Here is a 19,483-nt window from a genome sequence, read left to right on the forward strand (position 1 = left end):
GCAAAGCTAATATCTGCCATTGTAGTAGCCAATACGTTGTGCCCAGCTCAAGCTTCTGGAGACACATACTCATAAAAGAAGTGGGCTCTCCTCACTACGTTAATGTCAAGCATGTGGATGCAGTCTGCAGTTTAGGTACATTGTGGGGCTCAGAACAGGTGTGGGGGGGGTGGCATTTGGATTTATGAGTGGAGATGTCACTAGATTTCTTTTGGTCGGAGTCATGTCACTTTTTTTTCCCCAGAGCCTTTGTGCTATCAGTAAACCCCTATATTTCTGTTAACAAGTGATGGACCGGAGTGGGGAGTTGTTTTTGTGGGTTTAGTTGAAGCTTTTATTGGTGGCATTTTGGGGTAAAGACCATTTTCGATCAGTTCACATGTATCTGGTGCTCAACGCTGAGCACGTACAGTAGGGTTTACATCTAAATATCAGATGAAAATCTTAACGGCTCCATTCACTAATGAGGCAGGCGGAGTTACTCCGGACTCAGTTTGGTCTATTTTGCGTCTGGCTTTTCAGAGGTGAGCAGACCTGTGGCCGACCGAGCTTTTTTGGACACCTAAAAAGACGGAAACAGCCTGATTAAAGGCCAGACAGCGACCACAGTGTCTCCATCTGCCTCATTATAAGGAATCTTCTGTTGGGAGTTCTGGCTGAATAACATACTTCAAAGATCTACATGGAAACCCCGATGTAAGTGCTGAACGCAGAGCACAGGCCATCCCTCATGATGGCATTAAGGGAGCGCACTTCGTCTCGCAGCCTCCTAAATGTTGCGATCTAAGTGGATCATCGCATTTAGGAGGTTAAACAGCCCAGAACGGTGTAGGCACCACTCCTGGCTGCGAGACCAGGGCTCGGCTGTCACGTAAGCAAAACTCCCAGTGGCGATCACAGCTGCTGTGCTCTGAGCGATTGCAATGGCATACCTATATGTCATTGGTCAGGAACTACTACCTAACCACGACGTACACGTATGTCAAACGTTGTGAAGGGATTAAATTATCCTCCTTAAATGGTTCATAAAAAAAAAAAAAAAAAGGTTGGTCACCAGCAAATAAACACAATCCAAACAGCTCATTCTTTATATATTTTTTTTCATTTTAATAGTGTACAAATGGCAAAACATAACTAAAGCAAAGCATCTTACAGCAACATATGGACATCTGAGAATTTGTACAACTGATTTTCCTTGATTAACATATGCGGTGCAATCCGTTGCCAGCAGTGGTTATGCACCCAAAGAAAGTGACAAAATATTAAAAGTATTTAAGGGGATGTCCAAGAGGCGTTCCAAAATGCCATAAAGCAGGTAAATGCATTCATTTCATAAAATAACTTCTCCATACTATTCACCAGTGAAATTCCCACCAGCACCGGTACAGTTGGTCTTTGTCAACTGTCCTTCAGGTTCCATCTGCCAACCCATACATCACTGTTACAGACAATCATTGCCAAGGTCAGAAAATCAATATTGCTGGACAGGTCACAAAGACCACTGGATCCACTGCTGTGGTCGGGGATTTACCAGTCGAGGAAAAATTATTTTATTAAATGCATTCCGGGCTCTTAAAAAGAATCTTGGACAACGGCTTTAACAACTGAAGAAAAAAAAAAAAAAAATGAAAAAGGTTAGGCAAGACCACATTATACCACCCATGCTCGGTTAGTGCCGGCATTACATCTGTTATTAAGGAAACTTTTGAGGGGGGGGGGGGGGGGGGAAGTTCCAAGATGTCATGATTTATCCATGAGGGTGAAGTGAGTGATCCTCACGTATATAATTAATAAATGTACCACATACCAATGTATCTGTGAATGAGGATCTCATGGTGATATTCATTGAGGAATCCAAGATAAATCATTTTTTCCAATAGTGGTAATACAAATGTCATTATTTATCACTTTTAATAGAGCAGTGGTAGTAACCAATTATTTCTTACTTTATATAGATCATCTGAAGTTAAAATGCTGTACATCATATACCACAGATATATAACTAGTGTTAGAGTATAAAAAATGTTCAGACAACGTTCAAGTAAGACAAAAGGAAAAAAAGGCATATTATTTCTCATAAGTATTAGTTATTGTGATGTGACAGAGCATTTTCCTGGATTGTCTCGGTGCTTCCTAAGCATAGTAAACATAGTAAACCAAAAGGATAACATGTAAATAAAAAAAAAATGTGTGAGACCCAGCTAACTAGTGATGATAAAGGATGATAAAGAGGTAATAAAAGGAGTCTGTCAGCAGAAAATTACTGCTCAAACCAAGTACAGCGCATCCTTGGCATGGCCGAGTAATATGGTGCACCTTCCAACCTATTTATTTTTAACCGCCCGCTGATGGGTACAGTCCAGAGCTGTCCATTAAGGGAGCGGAAGATTGCGATACTTAGAAAACCAGAATTTAGGAAGGTTCAAGAACACAGAAGAACAGTGGCACACTTCAAATCGTGAAAGTCTTCTTCTTTTAATAATCCAGGTATGTGGAAAAACAGCAACCACGACGGTAATTGTGGAAATGGGGAGCGGGTACAAACAGGAGCATGGAGCCGGACTCCGTGCAGATTGGCGCAAAACTGCCATTGTCCAGTTCCGTGCTCCTATTTGTACCCTCACTATTTGCCCGAAGGGCAACAAGAGGTACCCTAACTAAAGACCTAATCAAATAAACTTTATTTAATTATATAAATGGACAAAAAGTTAAAATTGGCAGGTGGGAAGCCAATTCCGTATAAGATAAGTGTGGCCGCGGACCGACACTACTCTGGATAAATTCCTAACGTAATATGGCTGGCTATCACCTACACTGCCTTCATCAGGGGCTGAGGCTATAGAAGCTGTTCTATAGCCTCAGCCCCCTGATGAAGCCAGTCATGGCGAAACATGTCGGGGAGGCTATTAGTTTTTAACAGGCAGTGTAGGTGACAGCCAGCCATATTACGTTAGGAATTTATCCAGAGTAGTGTCGGTCCGCGGCCACACTTATCTTATACGGAATTGGCTTCCCACCTGCCAATTTTAATTTTTGTCCATTTATATAATTTAATAAAGTTTATTTGATTAGGTCTTTAGTTAGGGTACCTCTGGTTGCCCTTCGGACAAATAATGTTTGTATAATTTACCCCTACGCTGACCGGGTGTGACAATCAGAGGTTAGTGTTTGTCCTATTTGTACCCTCTCCCAGTTTCCGCCAACTGTGGTTGCTGCTTTTTCACATACCAGGATTATTAAAAGAAAAAAAGTTTCACAATTGAGGTGTACCGCTGTTCTTCTGTGTTTTTGGATCACCACTTCACCCATCACTGGGTTTTGACAAGCAGAGCACCTCCAGTTTCATCCAGCAAGTCCTGCAGAGCAGACTGAAACCCACGGCAGCCGGGTGTTGCCGCATGTGTTATGCTATTTGTTGTCAGACATTGCAGTATTTAGGAAGGCACACTTAACCGCTGGACCAAGTCAAAGGTGCACAGAGTTCCTGCGCATGGTTTCAGCAGTGAATATCTGCCAACAGACTCCATTCATGGATTCTTTGTACAAGCAATCAAAACAATAAATGGAACAGTTTCCTAATCCAAAATGTAAGGGTTTGTCCGAGATTTTAATAAAAAAAAAAAGTCTAGATTATTGGAGACATGATAAATTAACAAAACAGTATGTACTACCTAAGAAACCCCCCCCCCATACATATCTTTGTTAGCTGTCTTGCAGTGATGACATTTTAATTTCCTGCAAATGACTGCTGCTGTCAATCACTGGCCAACCATGGTACTCCACTACTGTGGAAGCCAGTGACTGTCTACAGTGGTTACATGTGGATAGAATATCATCCCTGCAGGACAGTAAAAGGCTGGCAGGACCGCTGGATTGGCGTGTTTACCTTTTGTTATTTTATCACATCTGCTGCTATGTAGATTATTTAATAGCCCTGGACAACTCCTCTTAGACAAGAGTATAACAATATCAGAACTGCGTGGTCCTGCTCCAGCAATATGGCTCATGCACATTTTCCACATCGTAGATCAGTCAAGAACGGATCAGCTACAACGTTTTCCCAGGGCGTCCTCATCAGTGCCAGCTGACAAGATCATAAAACAGACAGATTCCTAATGGTGCAGTGAAATCTTGGTTCCCAAAAGTGTGACCTGGGAAGTGTGAAGGTGAAAGGGGTGTTGGGGGAAGAAGAGGGGAAAAAAAAACAGAAAAAAAAAAGTCACCCATATTAGCACTCTGAAATCTACGTTTAAAAAAACAACAAAACAAAATACAAAAAAAATTAAATAAAAAAACAAAATATCTACAGGGAATGACGTCTATATATTATGTGAGAAGATAGTCACTGAGGTTTTTTTTCTTTTTGGGTCTAAAGCACTTAAAATAAAAACAGGGTGAAGTAGTGTTTTTGATGAAGAGGTGGGGTGGGGAGGACAAACTTTCATTCCTTGAAAGAAGGAACAAACCACAAGATTCAGTAGAATCTTAGCTATGTCACCATTGGGGAAAAACCAAGCAAGGCACCATCGGAAATACAAGTTAAGTCGAACAAGTCCTTGTGGAAAGAGAAAGAGCACTAAAAAAAGGAAAAGGAAAAAAAAAGTGGGAGGAAAAAAAAAAAAAAAAAAGACTGCTAATCTGGTCGAAAAATTGGCGTCTTTGGTAAAAATTCTATCAAGATGACCTGTGGAAAGAAAAAAAAAAAAAAGGGAAAAGTTATCAGCGTTCTGCTTCATCCATCATATCAGCAGTACAGAATTGTGACATTTATTGGCCACTTAAAAACTATAGAACATTGCATTTCATGGAAAAAAAAAGGGCAAAGAAAGGGGTCAAAACGAGCAAACAAAAAGTAAACTCTTTTGAGTCCGGAGTCCATTAGTTGATGATCCACAGCAGGTGTCTTAGAGTAATAAACAACAACACCGCCAGCTATGAAAAGAGGCATACAAACATATGGCGGAGAGGTCACTAAATCTGTTAAACTGAGCACCAGCTAATTATTAACCAATGATCTAAGTCATACAGTTCATCACGCAAAACAAAAAAGGACAATTCCATTGATAACACCTTTACAATGAAAGTATGCCTTACCGCTAATCATGGCCTTTTAGAACTAATTAATGACCTAGTGTCAAGGGGTCTATTGTAGATTCCCCCTTATGAATATTGATTCACTTTAGGAGGGTAATTAATTACAACATGGAATGTAAGGGTTAATCCACAGCAACAGAGAAAAATTAAGTTCAATAGAAATGAGAAAAAAGATCAGTAGCTGAAAGTGAGAAACTTTTCCCATCAGCTATGTGTTTTTTGAGCCTCAAAAACTAACGCAACACAAATAAAAAATTAGTGATAACATAATATACACAATCAGAAGGAAGGTTGATACATACACCAGTAGAAACTTCATTTTATATAATTATATATATCAGTGTATGTGGATTTTAACTATAAATCAAATTTATATTATTTTTAGAGAAGAGTATTTAAAATATATAATCAAAGATATATTCTAATATATTCACTCAGTACTGTTTTATACATTACGTACTGTTTTATGCAATACTATGCACTGTTTTATATACAATACTATGTACTGTTTTATATACAATACTATGTACTGTTTTATACATTATATACTGTTTTATGCATTACTATATTCTGTTTTATATACTGTTTTATGCAATCCTATATATTGTTTTATACATTACATACTGTTTTATGCAATTCTATACACAGTTTTATGCAATACTATATACCGTTTGATGCATTACTATATACCGATTGATGCATTCCTATATACCGTTTGATGCATTACTATATACCGTTTGATGCATTACTATATACCGTTTGATGCATTACTATATACCGTTTGATGCATTACTATATACCGTTTGATGCATTACTATATACCGTTTGATGCATTACTATATACCGTTTGATGCATTACTATATACCGTTTGATGCATTACTATATACCGTTTGATGCATTACTATATACCGTTTGATGCATTACTATATACCGTTTAATACATTACTATATACCGTTTGATACAATACTATGTACTGTTTTATACAATACTATGTACTGTTTTATACAATACTATGTACTGTTTTATACAATACTATGTACTGTTTTATATACTATGCACTGTTTTATACAAATGTAAGATTAATAAAATATCATTAAAGATTGGTTACAATTGCTTTTAAATTTCAATTTGCCCTTATAATAACGACCAACAATGACACCAATTATCCAAACAATAGTTTCTCCCGAAATAAACCAGATACAAGGCCAGCTCATAAAGACAAAAGACAGCAAAAGACTTGGCTTCAGAAAAATAACCCCTAAAAAGGAGGAGAAAGTCTTTATGCCTCTGATGAATTGTCCTCAGAGAGTGAACTTGAATATGGCTATTTAGTATAATGCTAATCAAGCCTCAGACTTGCTGTGCACCCAAAGATGTGCTTATCTTTCTTACAGAATCGAAAATTTCACACCCCATCAATGCACGCCTGAGCGGCTTTATTTTAGCAATTAATTTATTATTTTTCTCAACAGCGCAGTGAAGACTTGTCTCAGTGCCCTTCATAACTTTATAAATCAGCCCTATGCACGACTCTGGGCAATTGTGAACCGTAGAAAATCCTTCCGCTCGGCTGATTAAGCTCTTGACACCTTTACTGATTAATAATCAACGAAAAGAATAAGATCAGAGGGAAAATAAATGATCATTTAATAGAGAGACTCACAAAACAGCCCTTTAACTTACATATTCCATCATGTTATTGGTTTCACATTTCCTTTTGCTCAGTCTCCAATGCAAGCACAGCTGGAAGAGAGGGATAGTAAAAGAAGAAAAATGAGCTCCGCTGGACTGCGGCACACACATTACACCATTTATCCACCTTTCATATTTTTTGCCTAACAAAAGCATCTGTTTCCATACTGTGCAATTCAGACTTGCACACTGCGAAGCTGCTCCCTGCGGTACTCACCTTGTGGTATAACCTATTGTTTTCCCATTCCAATAACTTCTCAATCGATCTTCGTGTCTGGAAGACAAATGAGGGACAATTTTACCCTTCAGTAGCTTAAGGGAGATAAAGAAAAAAAAAATACATACACTTTGCAGCTGTTTATTGCATAAGACCATTCATGCTATGGGACAGTGGCTGGGATTGGGGTGGTCTGTAATGTTATCAAAGGGATGCTGTTAAATAGTAACTCGCACCATAATAGATATAGTTACAGGGGAGCCAGCATTCACACAAAACAACTTACTGCATCTTAATAGGCCATAAACTTGCCTCTAATTGTTCACATATTGACATTTAGGGTGACATTATGGCCAGGATAACACCCCTGCAGTCACTTAACACTTGGTGTGTAAATAGTTCCATGGCTTCCTTAGGTCAATGGAATATTCTTATATATATTTTTTTTTTATTTTTAACTACATAGGGAAGCATAGATTACTAAAGAATAACAGAGGCTTGTGCTTGATTTAAGTCCTTAGATGGCTCCTCATTATAGCAGTGTTGTCACTCATGGGTTGTATGTAGAGGTGACAATCTCGGGCTCGGAAAACGACGCGAGTGTCTCCCTGGTGAGTATCGCGATGTGCTTGTGTAATGCGCAGCATTGTGCACGATCAGCTCAAACTTGACATTCAAACCTTTACATTCTGCGATCACCCACATACAGAAATGTTTTGCTGTGGGCTGAAAGCAAAACATCTCAACAGGTGGGTGTTTTTTTTTTTTTTATATATATATTCTCCGTGAACATTACATCTTAGAAAGCAGAATTTAAGTCAAATCTGAGCCGATCTCACACTTCCCACAGCGCGCACAAAGCTGCACATCACTCAGACACCAGCACAGCGCGATACTCACCAGGGGGAGAGACACATCATTTTCTGAGCCCGAGCCAGAGGTTCGCTCATCTCTAGCTGTATGCCATTATTATTTAGTTTCTTAATGCATCGCATGGACCCAATGCAATATTTCCCATGATGTCTTTGGCTCTACAGAGGGGGCTGAGTCTTACATTGATCTGCTTGGAATCCTATCATAAACATTAGGCCGCTTTCACACTGCATTCCTCTCCCACTTCAGTGGTCCCGTCAGAGCTTCCATCCGAACTCACCGCTAAAACGGAATTCGGATGTATGCACCAACGGGGCCACTGTCTATAGAGGCACAGACCGAGTTAAAGTGGGCTTTGTCGTGCCCTATTTTCGGGGGTATACGCTTAAGGCTGCTTTACACGCAACGACATCGCTAATGAGATGTCGTTGGGGTCACGGAATTCGTGACGCACATCCGGCCTTGTTAGCAATGTCATTGCATGTGAAACACATGAACGACCATTAATGATCAAAATTACTTACCTGATCGTTGACCAGTCGTTCCTTTCCAGATTATCGTTGCGGTTGCAGGACGCAGGTTGTTCGTTGTTCCTGCTGCAGCACACATCACTACGTGTGACACCGCAGGAACGAGGAACATCACCTTACCTGCGGCCGCCAGCAATAAAGGAAGGAAGGAGGTGGGCGGGATGTTCGGCCCGTTCACCTCCGCTTCTATTGGGCGGCCGCTTAGTGACACAGCTGTGATGCCGAATGAACCACCCCCTTAGAAAGGAGGCGGTTCGCTGGCCACAGCGAGGTCGCTAGGCAGGTATGTGTGATGGGGACTAACGATATTGTGCGCCACGGGCAGCGATTTGCCCGTAATGCACAAACGACGGGGACGGGTGCAATCGGCAGCGTCATCACTAGCGATGTCGCTGTGTGTAAAGTGGCCTTTACTGGAGGCGGACACCCAGACATAGTAACAAAGATGATCGTCTATACAATTAAGGTAGTATCACACTCTAACCTGAAGTGTATGATGAGATATGAAGCCTGAAAGTAAAAAATTCAAAACGTTTTTCCCCTTTTTCTCTTCAGTGTATGTCACTTACCTCATGTGCAGGACATTGCAGCTTAGGTATCCATAGTTATGACCAGTGATAGTTACTTGGTTGTGGTCATAACCATGGCTACCTTAGCTACTGTAATGCCCTGCACATGAGGTAAGAAACACAGCTTATAGAGAGACATATACTACATTTCTAACTGGAGGTATTTGCTAATATTTTTAGTACACCTGCTACATATTGGGATAAGGTCTTGGAGATGGGACTACCCCTTTAAGGAAATGCTTGAAAAACAATGGTGGCCTCGCAAAATATTGACACTTTAGGCACAATTTGGCCATTTTCAGTTAAGGGTGTACTTCCTTTTTATTCAAGTGGTTTAGACATTAATGGCTGTGTTGAGTTATTTAGAGGGCAGCAAATTTACACTGTTATACAAGCTGTACACCGACTACTGTACATTGTATTGAAGTGTCATATCTTCAGTGTTGTCCCATGAAAAGATAAAATAGTTACAATATTGTGAGGGGAGTACTCACTTTTGTGATCTACTGTCATTCCTACAACATGAATAGGTTGATAACCAAAAACGTTTAGAAACAGACGTTCAGTCTGACGGCACTCAATGTGGCTGGTCACAGACTGGCATAAGTGTACACGGACAGAATTTACTCAGTAAACTATGAGGACATAGCAATAAAATCTTGACCTGGTCATAAAAATGTGATTTAGTTGCCTAAAAAAAAAAAAACAAAAAAAAACAAACAAAAACAATATGAAGAAAAATAGTCCAAAACCTAATATTGAAAAGGGAACAAACCAGCAGAATTTTGCTACATAAAGTAAAGCCAGTGTTATACTGGCGCAAGGAAGCTGAATCCAATCATACATTTAGTTGAGAGACTGGCTACTCAAAAATGTGTAATTAAAGTTCCAAAAATGCACTGATTGTTTGATTGACGTGTGCATCGGGGTGGGTCTATGTGGATTGGATCCTGTGTTCTTATTTCGCCCCTTTATGTTTGCCTGGCCTCTCTTTCCCCATCACCACCATTTCATGACGTGCAGTAACATTGGGAAGTATTTCATCAACTCTTCAGAGTCCGCATCTGCGCACAGCGCGCTCTTATTGAAGACGGTCTACTATTTGTGTGTTCGATGAGGTTGCAGAGGTTAGAGCATCTGCCCTCACATCCTTTTCCTTCTTCAAGGCTGCGGGAGAGAGCGGAGTCACAGTACAAGAGAAATCTGCCTCTAGCAGCAGCAGATCACCACACCCGAAGCAGACGGGACCCTTGGACTCAAGCCGCCCTCAGCAACAGCATCGGACACGTATGAAGCAGGAGGAGAAGTCTTCATTAAGGCTGCTTTCACACATCCGTTTTTTTTGCAGAGCGGCACAATACGGCGCTTTGCAGAAAAAACGCAACCTTTTTTTGCTGCCAGTTGCGTTTTTTCCGCATAGACATGCATTAGCGCCGTATTGTGCCGCATGGCCTTGTGTTGCGTCCGTTTTTTGCCGGATGCGACATATTTAGCCCATGCGGCGGCCGGATGGAACGTTGCCTGGCACTTTTTTTGTGCGGTGAAAAAACCGCATCGCGCCAGATCCAGCACGATTTACAATGCAAGCCTATGGACGCCGGATGCGGCGTCCTGCTGCAAAACCCGCATCTGGCGGCCGGATGCGGTTTTTTGCACTGCGCATGCTCAGTATCAAGCCGCATCCGTCAAAAAACGGACGGGCCGCATGGAAACACTTATGCAACTGATCCATTTTTTTCGCCACATCCGTTGCATAGGTTTTTGAGCCGGATTGAGCCGCACTACAAAAACCGGATGGGTGAAAGCAGCCTAAGATGGTGCTAGAGACAGGATTATGTGCACGCACCAACTCCATCGTCATCTTAGTGAACAGTAGATTAAATACTTCTCAAGGCTACTGCGCGCTGGACATAAAGGAAATGGCGGCAACGAGGGGAGAAAGGCCAGGCAAAGGGTCGGAATAGGAACGCAGGACCCGACCCACCCTGATGCACACGCCAATCAATCAGTGCATTTCTGGAAATTGACACATTTTGCAGCAATCAGGCATGCAATCTCTCAACTAAATTACGATTGGATTCAGCCTCCTAGTGCCAGTATGCCCTAACTTAACTTTATATAGCAAAATCCTGCTGGTTGATTCCCTTTAAGTCATGAGAAAACCAAATACATCCTAAGTGAAACTTAGGGTTTGATGTATCTGGACATTTATCATAATAAAAAAAATAAATAAATAAAAAAAAAACAAAAAAAAAAAAACAAAACCCAGGTTCATAAAAGGGTCATAAAACTAGGTGAATACAGCCTCAGATGAACACCACCAGAAAAGCAATTGTTGGTGCCCATCAATCAGGTAAGGGTTAGAAGACCATTTCCAAACTATTTGGCGTTTATCATTTTATACTGCGATTAAAAAAGATACAGCTCAGTCTCTAAAGGCCCCGTCACACTAAGCAACATCGCTAGCAACATCGTAGCGATGTTGCTAGTGATGTCGCTGTGTGTGACATCCAGCAACAACCTGGCCCCTGCTGTGAGGTCGTTGGTTGTTGCTGAATGTCCTGGGCCATTTTTTAGTTGTTGCTGTCCCGCTGTGAAGCACAGATCGCTGTGTGTGACAGCGAGACAGCAACAACTAAATGTGCAGGCAGCAGGAGCCGGCTTCTGCGGAGGCTGGTAACCACAGTAAACATCGGGTAACCAAGAAGCCCTGTCCTTGGTTACCCGATATTTACCTTTGTTACCAGCCTCCGCCGCTCTCACTGTCAGTGCCGGCTCCTGCTCTGTGCACATGTAGCTGCAGGACACATCGGGTTAATTAACCCGATGTGTGCTGTAGCTAGGAGAGCAGGGAGCCAGCGCTCAGTGTGCGCTGCTCCCTGCTCTCTGCACGTGTAGCTCCGTGCGCTGGTAACCAAGGTAAATATCGGGTTGGTTACCCGATATTTACCTTAGTTACCAAGCGCAGCATCTTCCACGCGGCGCTGGGGGCTGGTCACTGGTTGCTGGTGAGCTCACCAGCAACTCGTGTAGCGACGCTCCAGCGATCCCTGCCAGGTCAGGTTGCTGGTGGGATCACTGGAGCGTCGCAGTGTGACATCTCACCAGCAACCTCCTAGCAACTTACCAGCGATCCCTATCGTTGTTGGGATCGCTGGTAAGTTGCTTAGTGTGACTGGACCTTAAAGGCACAAGTTATCAACTGATCATTACCATATAATTAGCAAAAAAATTGCTGCAGATTGACTGAGCAAAAAAGCAAAAAGAGCAGATCTCTTCTGTGCTGTGCTGACTATAAGAAATGACAATTAAGCCCGTCATATTTAACGACTTACCAGCGATCCCAAAAACGATGCGACCTGATAAGGATCGCTGGTAAGTCGCTGGCAGGTCACTGGTGAGATGTCACACTGTCAGACCTTACCAACGATGCAGGAATGATCAGCGACCTGTATAATGATCTCGACGGGCGTTTGGACTGTGTTAGGAGGTCGTTGGTAGGTGTCAAACACAGCGATGCGTCCTGCCCAGCAGGACATCACCTTTGAAGAAAATGGTCCCAACCATGCAGCAATGAGTAGAGATCTCGCAGCAGGGGCCTGATCGTTGGTAGGTGCCTCACATAACAAGATCGCTGCTGCGTCACGGAAACTGTGACGCAGCAACGATCTCGTTAGCGATCTCGTTGTGTGTGATTGGGCCTTAAGTCTTCTCCTGCAAACAGATTTAAAGTTACAGCTAGGCGCCATACAGAGGGGAAAAACTGGTGAGAATGCAGGATAAGCCACAGGGGCGTACTAACATGCTAATGAGGGGCGACAAACACCCAGGGGACTACTGCCCTCGCTCATTAGCATACGATAAAAGATCTATAGAAATACTCTTTCTAAAGATCTCTTTATCTATGCGAGTGCATACAGGGACAGTTAGGCAGGGAATAGCAATATGCACCCAGAACTTCTCGTGGTTCTGGGTGCAAATTGGACCTGAGAGGTTCCCTTTAAGAACATTGTTGTCATTCACATGTAATTAGAAAATAATGGCTGCCTGAAATGGTCAAAATAAGCAAATTTACAATTTCAGACACCTTTACCTAATGTGTATGACCAGCAAAAGTAACATTTTTAAAGGGGTTTTCCAGTACTCAGACAACTTCTTTTCAATCACCATAATTGCCCCAGATATAACAGCAGTCATACTCCCCTCCAGTCCTGGCACCATTCCAGCAATGTCGGCACTCACTCTCCCAGGACTCACATGAAGTTCTAATGTAACGCAAGACCTGTTCCCAATCATTACCGGCCTTACGCTCCTCGACATTGGACGCGTCAAACAAAAAAAGAGGAAGGGGCTGCCAGCAGCAGCTGTGACGTGTTATTTTAACAGGAGCAAACCGTGATTGAGAAGGGGTTGTCCAAGTAGTGGACAACTCCTTTACATAGATCCTCCATATAGATTAGATGAAGGTATACATAACACTAAGGGTACCGTCACACTTTAGCGACGCTCCAGCGATACCACCAGCGATCCGACCTGGTCAGGATCACTGGTGCGTCGCTACATGGTCGCTGGTGAGCTGTTAATCAGGCAGATCTTACCAGCAACCAGCCCCCAGCCAGCAGCGACGCGTGGAAGCGATGCTGCGCTTGGTAACTAAGGTAAATATCGGGTAACCAAGCGCTTGGTTACCCAATATTTACCTTGGTTACCAGTGCACACTGCTTAGCGCTGGCTCCCTGCACTCCTAGCCAGGGTACACATCGGGTTAATAAGCAAACCGCTTTGCCTATTTACCCCATGTGTACTCCGGCTACTTGTTCAGGGAGCCAGCACTGACAGCCTGAGAGCGGCGCCCGGTAGTAACCAACTTAAATATCGGGTAACCAAGCAAAGGGCTTCCCATGGTTACCCGATATTTACCTTGGTTACAGCTTACCGCAGGCTGCCAGACGCCGGCTCCCTGCACATTCAGATCATTGCACTCTCGCTGTGAAACACAGCGATATGCGCTTCACAGCGGGAGAGCAACGTCCAAAAAAATGAACCAGCACTGTGTGTAACGATCAGCGATCTAACAGCAGGGGGAAGATCGCTGCTCAGTGTCACACACAGCGAGATCGCTAATGAGGTCACTGCTGCGTCACAAAAACCGTGACTCAGCAGCGATCTCGCTATGTGAGAAGTAACACTAATGTGTATGAAGGACTCCTCCCTTTTCCTCAACAGATGTTGGGAGAGGCAAGAATGGGGCAGTTAGAATTTCACCACTGTGGAATATGTTGATGACGTATAAGGCTACTTTCACACATCCGGTTTGAGCACTGCGGCTCAATCCGGCTGTGAAAACTATGCAACGGATGCGGCGAAAACACCCCATCCTTTGCATAAGTTTTTACATGCGGCCCGTCCGTTTTTTTCCGGTTGCGGCATGCAACTGAGCATGCGCAGTGGAAAAAACCGCATGCGGCGACCGGATGCGGTTTTTTCCCGCATCGTGCCGCATCCGGCCTCCATAGGTATGCATTGAAAAATGCGCCGCAGCGGCCGGATGCGGCGCGATGCAGTGTTTTTTGCCGGAGCAAAAAACGTTGCAGGGAACGTTCGATCCGGCCGCGGCATCGGCTAAATCTGCCGCATGCGGCCAAAACCGGACCGAACGCAAGCCCCTGCGGCACAATACGGCACTAATGTAAGTCTATGCAAAAAAAAACCGCAACCGGCGTTACAAAAGCCGGTTGCGGTTTTTCTGCAGAACGTCGTATTGTGCCGCAGAGCAAAAATCCGGATGTGTGAAAGTAGCCTAAGATAAATAAGTGTTAATCCAAGCACTAATGTATATGGGGTGGTAGAAATAGCTGATGGCCAACTGAGCATTTGTCCACCAGCTATCTTATGTTTATGGACAGCTTTATACAGACGATTGTCTGCTGATTCTTTCACACCAAAGATCTGACAGTCAATATAGAATAATGATCAGGCAGATTAGAAGACAATCGACCCCCAAATCACCACTATGGTTTCTACAGTTTTCAAAAGTAATTTTCTCCTTTTTAGCGGCTTTAGTATTTGCACCTTGTGTATGTTTTGCTCTACTTTTTAAAAGGGAACCTGTCATCAGAAATTTAGCTATAAACCTAAAAGTTTCCCCTTCTGTAGCTCGTGGGCTGCATTCTAGCAAGGTTCCTCTAGTTTTTCTGGCCCCTTTTATACCAAAATAAACACTTAATAAAGTTGTACCTTTTCGTATGTAAATTTCGTAAATTATCCATGGGGCGGGCTGCCTGGTGTCAGTTACTGTCCTCCTGCCGATTTACACCGCCCCCAACGCTGAATTTCAAACCTCAGGACGCCACCCCTGGGCGTCCGAGGTCCCGCGCATGCGCTGTGCGACTGTAGCGGGACGGTGCACTGCGTGCACGTGTGACTGCTGGTGACGTTTTGCGCAGGCACGAGGTTATGGGCGGTGCTGTGAGTGTCATCAGCAAGTGCCCGCCCATAACCTCGTGACCGCACGTTCCCCTCTTACTCCAGCGTTCTGCGCCAGCCAAATGACCAGACGTCACCTCCTTCCCATCGTACCCTGCAGCAGGAAATAGATGGGAGGAACGGAGCAGCACAGCACAGGAGAAGCGGAAAGGATCTGAACGACGTACAGAGGGGAGAGCGGGGCCACGAGAGTATGGGCGGGCACTTGTGATGCAATCACAGCGCCGCCCATACTCTCGTGCCTGCGACCACATCACCAGGTGTCCTGGCGTGCACGTGACCTCGGGTGCAGTGGGCGGCGTCCTGAGGGATGATTTGGAGCGTGGGGGGACAGTGTAAGGGACAGCAACGGTCAGCAGAGAGCCCGCCCCCATGGAGAATTTACAAGATTTTCATACCAAAAAGGTACAACTTTATAAAGTATTTATTTTGGTTTAAAAGGGGGCACAAAAAGTATAGAAACCTTGCTAGAATGCATACCCAGGAGCTGCAGAGGGGGAAACATTTAGGTTGAAAGCCAAATTTCTGATGACAGGTTCCCTTTAAGTTGTCTGGTAATTCAGATATTTTACATATTCATGAAAATGTGATTTTTAACAAGTGTCAATTTTTATTTTTTTTTTATAATTTATTCTTTTGGGCAACTCACTGCAGTCCCTTTTCAGAATAAGATTTCTGGAGTAGTTTTCAATTTGGTGCTGAAAAGCTAAACAAAAAAATAAAAACTTTTATTGATTAAAATAAAGCACTTGTGATTTTGCACAACCACGTTCGCCATTTTGAAGAATTTGGTGCAAGAAATGTCAGCAACTATAAGACAAAAAATACAAAATGTAGGCCTTGTTCACACACTGCGTTTACCCACTTTTTTTCCGTTTTGCTGCAGAGAAAATGGTTATAACCTTTCTGCAGACATTCCCTAGCAAAACCTATGAAAAAAAAATAGCTGTGCGCACACTGCGTTTTTTTTCTCAAGAACATTCTTTCTGCAGAATTTCTTGAGAAAAAGAATGAGCATGTCACTTTTCTACAGGTACCTGCGCTTTTTGCCATAGATAATGGTAAAAAAACGCAGGGACCATCCTGCGGAAAAAACGCATAAAAACGTGGTAAATACGCATGTGTTTTTTGGTGCGTTGTTGGTGCGTTTATTGACCGCAAGTGCGCTAATTTTTTTTTTTTTTATAGTGTGAACAGAGCTTAAATGCAATTAAAAAAAATCAAATAAATGATTTGGGCCATTAGTGTGGGTTTGCAAAAAGTTGGTGAGTGGAGGTTGCAAAAGCAAAAAAAAAATTAAATCTTCAAACTATTTTCACTAGATTAGTCTGAAGTGGGCTAGACATCTTGCAGGTAATTTCCAAAATGATGGTGCTTGGCTGAAATAGTCATTGTTTAGGCCAACAGTTATTTTGGCATCTTCAGAAATACCAAAGTTTTTACGGATGTTACATACAGAGGCAACGCTTTAGTATTTGTTCAGTCTTCTGTCTTTTCCAATGATTCCATGCAGTGTAATTTTCAGATAAAGAAGGATTTAATAAACCTGCTCAGTTTTCTTTTTCTTTTCTTGCATGGCGTGTCTTCCATAATGGTTTGTTTAGATGTGGGAGCATCGCAAGAAACTAAGACCACGGAGGATAAATCATGATGCCAGGTGTTGAAAGCAACCAAAGCCGCAGGTGCAAAGTGACAGCTCCGCCGTGGGTGCAGCTGCAGTGAGAAAGGACGACCCCGCACTGCACCACACTGATGGCAGCAACAAACAAACCTCATAAAGTCGCATCATTGTCACCAACTCTGGAAAGGCTTCCTCAGATTTCCAAATCAGCAAGTACATTTTCATATTTCTCTGCCTACATTAGTATGCAATTAAGCCCACTACATAATTACTGCTCGTTTGCAATAAAAACACAATCCGCACAATTACCAATTAGAGCTCGATTGATCTGAATAGCCAACGGGACTCCTGGGCTCTTGAGAGATAGTTCGAGTGGGAACCTAAGAGTTTACTTTGGACATGAGTGTCACTTTTTAAATTTATTACATTCATTATGTGAGCATTTCTGGAAAGTGAAACCGTGCCCCGAGCTGACAAAGATCAGCAGACCCTGCTTGTTTTTTTGTAAAGATCGTCTTTTTAGAGGCTGTTCCCCTTTTAAATGAAAATGGGGCTGCAGCTATGGTCACACTTTGTGTTAATTTAGTTGCCAGTCAGCTTCAAATCAAAAGAAAATAAGGCTGTGGAGTGTAATTAACATTCAGTTCAGTCGTTTTGTCCCTTGTCTAGCCCCAAGCTTTGTTCACATTGCCATCTGAATGCTGAAGGCTGTAGGGAAATCGATTTGATTCTAATCGCACCATGAAAAGAACATGATCTAACTGCTTTCAGCCCTCCGTAAATCTGTACTGGGTCTTTAGCACAATGCAACTTCCAATTTAGAAAGCACTGAATGTCTCGTCAATGACTTTGTGAAGGGGTAAGACGAGGAGAGAAAGAAAAAAAAAAAAAAAAAAAAAAGTTGGGTGGGGGTAAGAGGGGTGGAGGAAAAAAAAAAAAAAAAAAAAAAAAAAAAAAAAAAAAAAAAGGGAAAAAAGAACAAGGCGCAGACATAAAAATTCCAATAGTTGTTTAAGCATTACAGTTCATTTGCATCACAGCGAACCTGAAAAGGGCTGACCCCTTAAACCGCCTCTCAAGTCTATGAAGTTGTAGGGTTGACAAGCTTATATTGACAGAAGCTCATTGACTCTGAAAGGCTACTCTAGCAATGGTGCAAAATGGCAATAGGTTCTACACTGAGCAGGCATCTGCCGGCCCTCCCGCTGCTAAATCAATGGCACGGGATTAATACATTCAAAATCTAAAACGCCACTTTAGCACTACTTGCTTATAGCATATAAGGGGTCCACCTTATACGCCTGTTGGACATAGTTTTAAGGATCCCATGTGAGCACAAAATGCCTTGGGAACATTTAAATGTTCATTTCTTGATGGATGGCAAAGAAGGGATCCTAATGGTACCATTATAAAAGTCTACGGTCATTGTCAAAATCCTGCATGTGCCATTATTTCCATTCTAATACAATGAGTCACACGTTTCTCAGACACATTAGCACGCTGCGATATGTAGGAGTCGGCTGTAGTGGTGCAAAAGTGAGGACCAATATTCTTTACTGGAAGCATGACTTCATATTTCCGGGCCGGGAGATGGAGGGCAGACCGCAGAGCACATTACGCATTTCATTTTTCTCAGCTGTGACAGGTGAAAGTGAAAAGCTCCTGCACGTGCAGCCTAATTAATCTCCGCACTTGACAGTCACTGGTTCCCAGCGAAAGGCAGGTGACAGCACACAAAAACATAAAAGGGCACTTGATTGGAGAGTAATATTTTTAGCCTACAACAATGGCACAATTATAGACACAAAGACAATGGAGGAAAGTCCGGCATGAAAGAATAGATTAGTCAGAGAAGCCTCGGCAAGAAGATTATCCAAAGAATAAAATAAATGTTAAAATAAGTCCAGACTCAAAAGGACATAAAAAGAGGAAAGTGCAAGTTGTAAAATGGCCATAATAGAGGGTCAAAGGCCAAAATGTTCATCCCAAAATAAAGAGACAAACTCTCCATATGAGGGTATGAAGACACAACAATAAACCACTGCACGGCAACAACGTATTTACTAAAACATACAAACAGGAGGCAGAGATCTAGATTTTCAGGTTTTACACCTCTATTGGGATCAAGTCATAACATGAATTATCAATACTTAATACAGTGGAACCTTTGTTTACGAGAGCAATCCGTTCTGGGAGTGTGCTTGTAAACCAAGTTACACGTCTACCAAAGCAAAATTTCCTATAGGAAATAATGCAATCTCAGACAATTCGTTCCACAACTTGTGCAATGTCCCATTCTGGTCCCCTATTGTGCCATTCCACACACGCACAAACACATTATGCTCACCTTACCTTTCATTCCCTCGCCAGCCTTATGGTTCTTGTAGTTTGCCGGTACA

At 42.6% G+C, this 19,483-nt stretch overlaps 1 protein-coding gene across 1 annotated transcript in view; it reads right to left on the bottom strand.

Annotated features, from left to right (window-relative positions):
* Positions 1–3,073: 3,073 nt before the first annotated feature.
* CHIC2 (cysteine rich hydrophobic domain 2) overlaps positions 3,074–19,483 on the bottom strand; it is a 49,266-nt gene continuing 32,856 nt past the window's right edge. Inside the window, exons 4-6 of the mRNA XM_075334188.1 lie at positions 7,006–7,062; positions 6,780–6,839; positions 3,074–4,684 (exon numbers count right to left, since the gene is read on the bottom strand). Coding sequence (XP_075190303.1) covers positions 4,634–4,684; positions 6,780–6,839; positions 7,006–7,062 — 168 coding nt within the window. The 3' untranslated portion in view covers positions 3,074–4,633. The remainder of the gene's footprint in view (positions 4,685–6,779; positions 6,840–7,005; positions 7,063–19,483) is intronic.

This window comes from Anomaloglossus baeobatrachus, chromosome 1, assembly GCF_048569485.1.
Source record: "Anomaloglossus baeobatrachus isolate aAnoBae1 chromosome 1, aAnoBae1.hap1, whole genome shotgun sequence".
Classification (NCBI taxonomy): Eukaryota; Metazoa; Chordata; class Amphibia; order Anura; family Aromobatidae; genus Anomaloglossus; species Anomaloglossus baeobatrachus.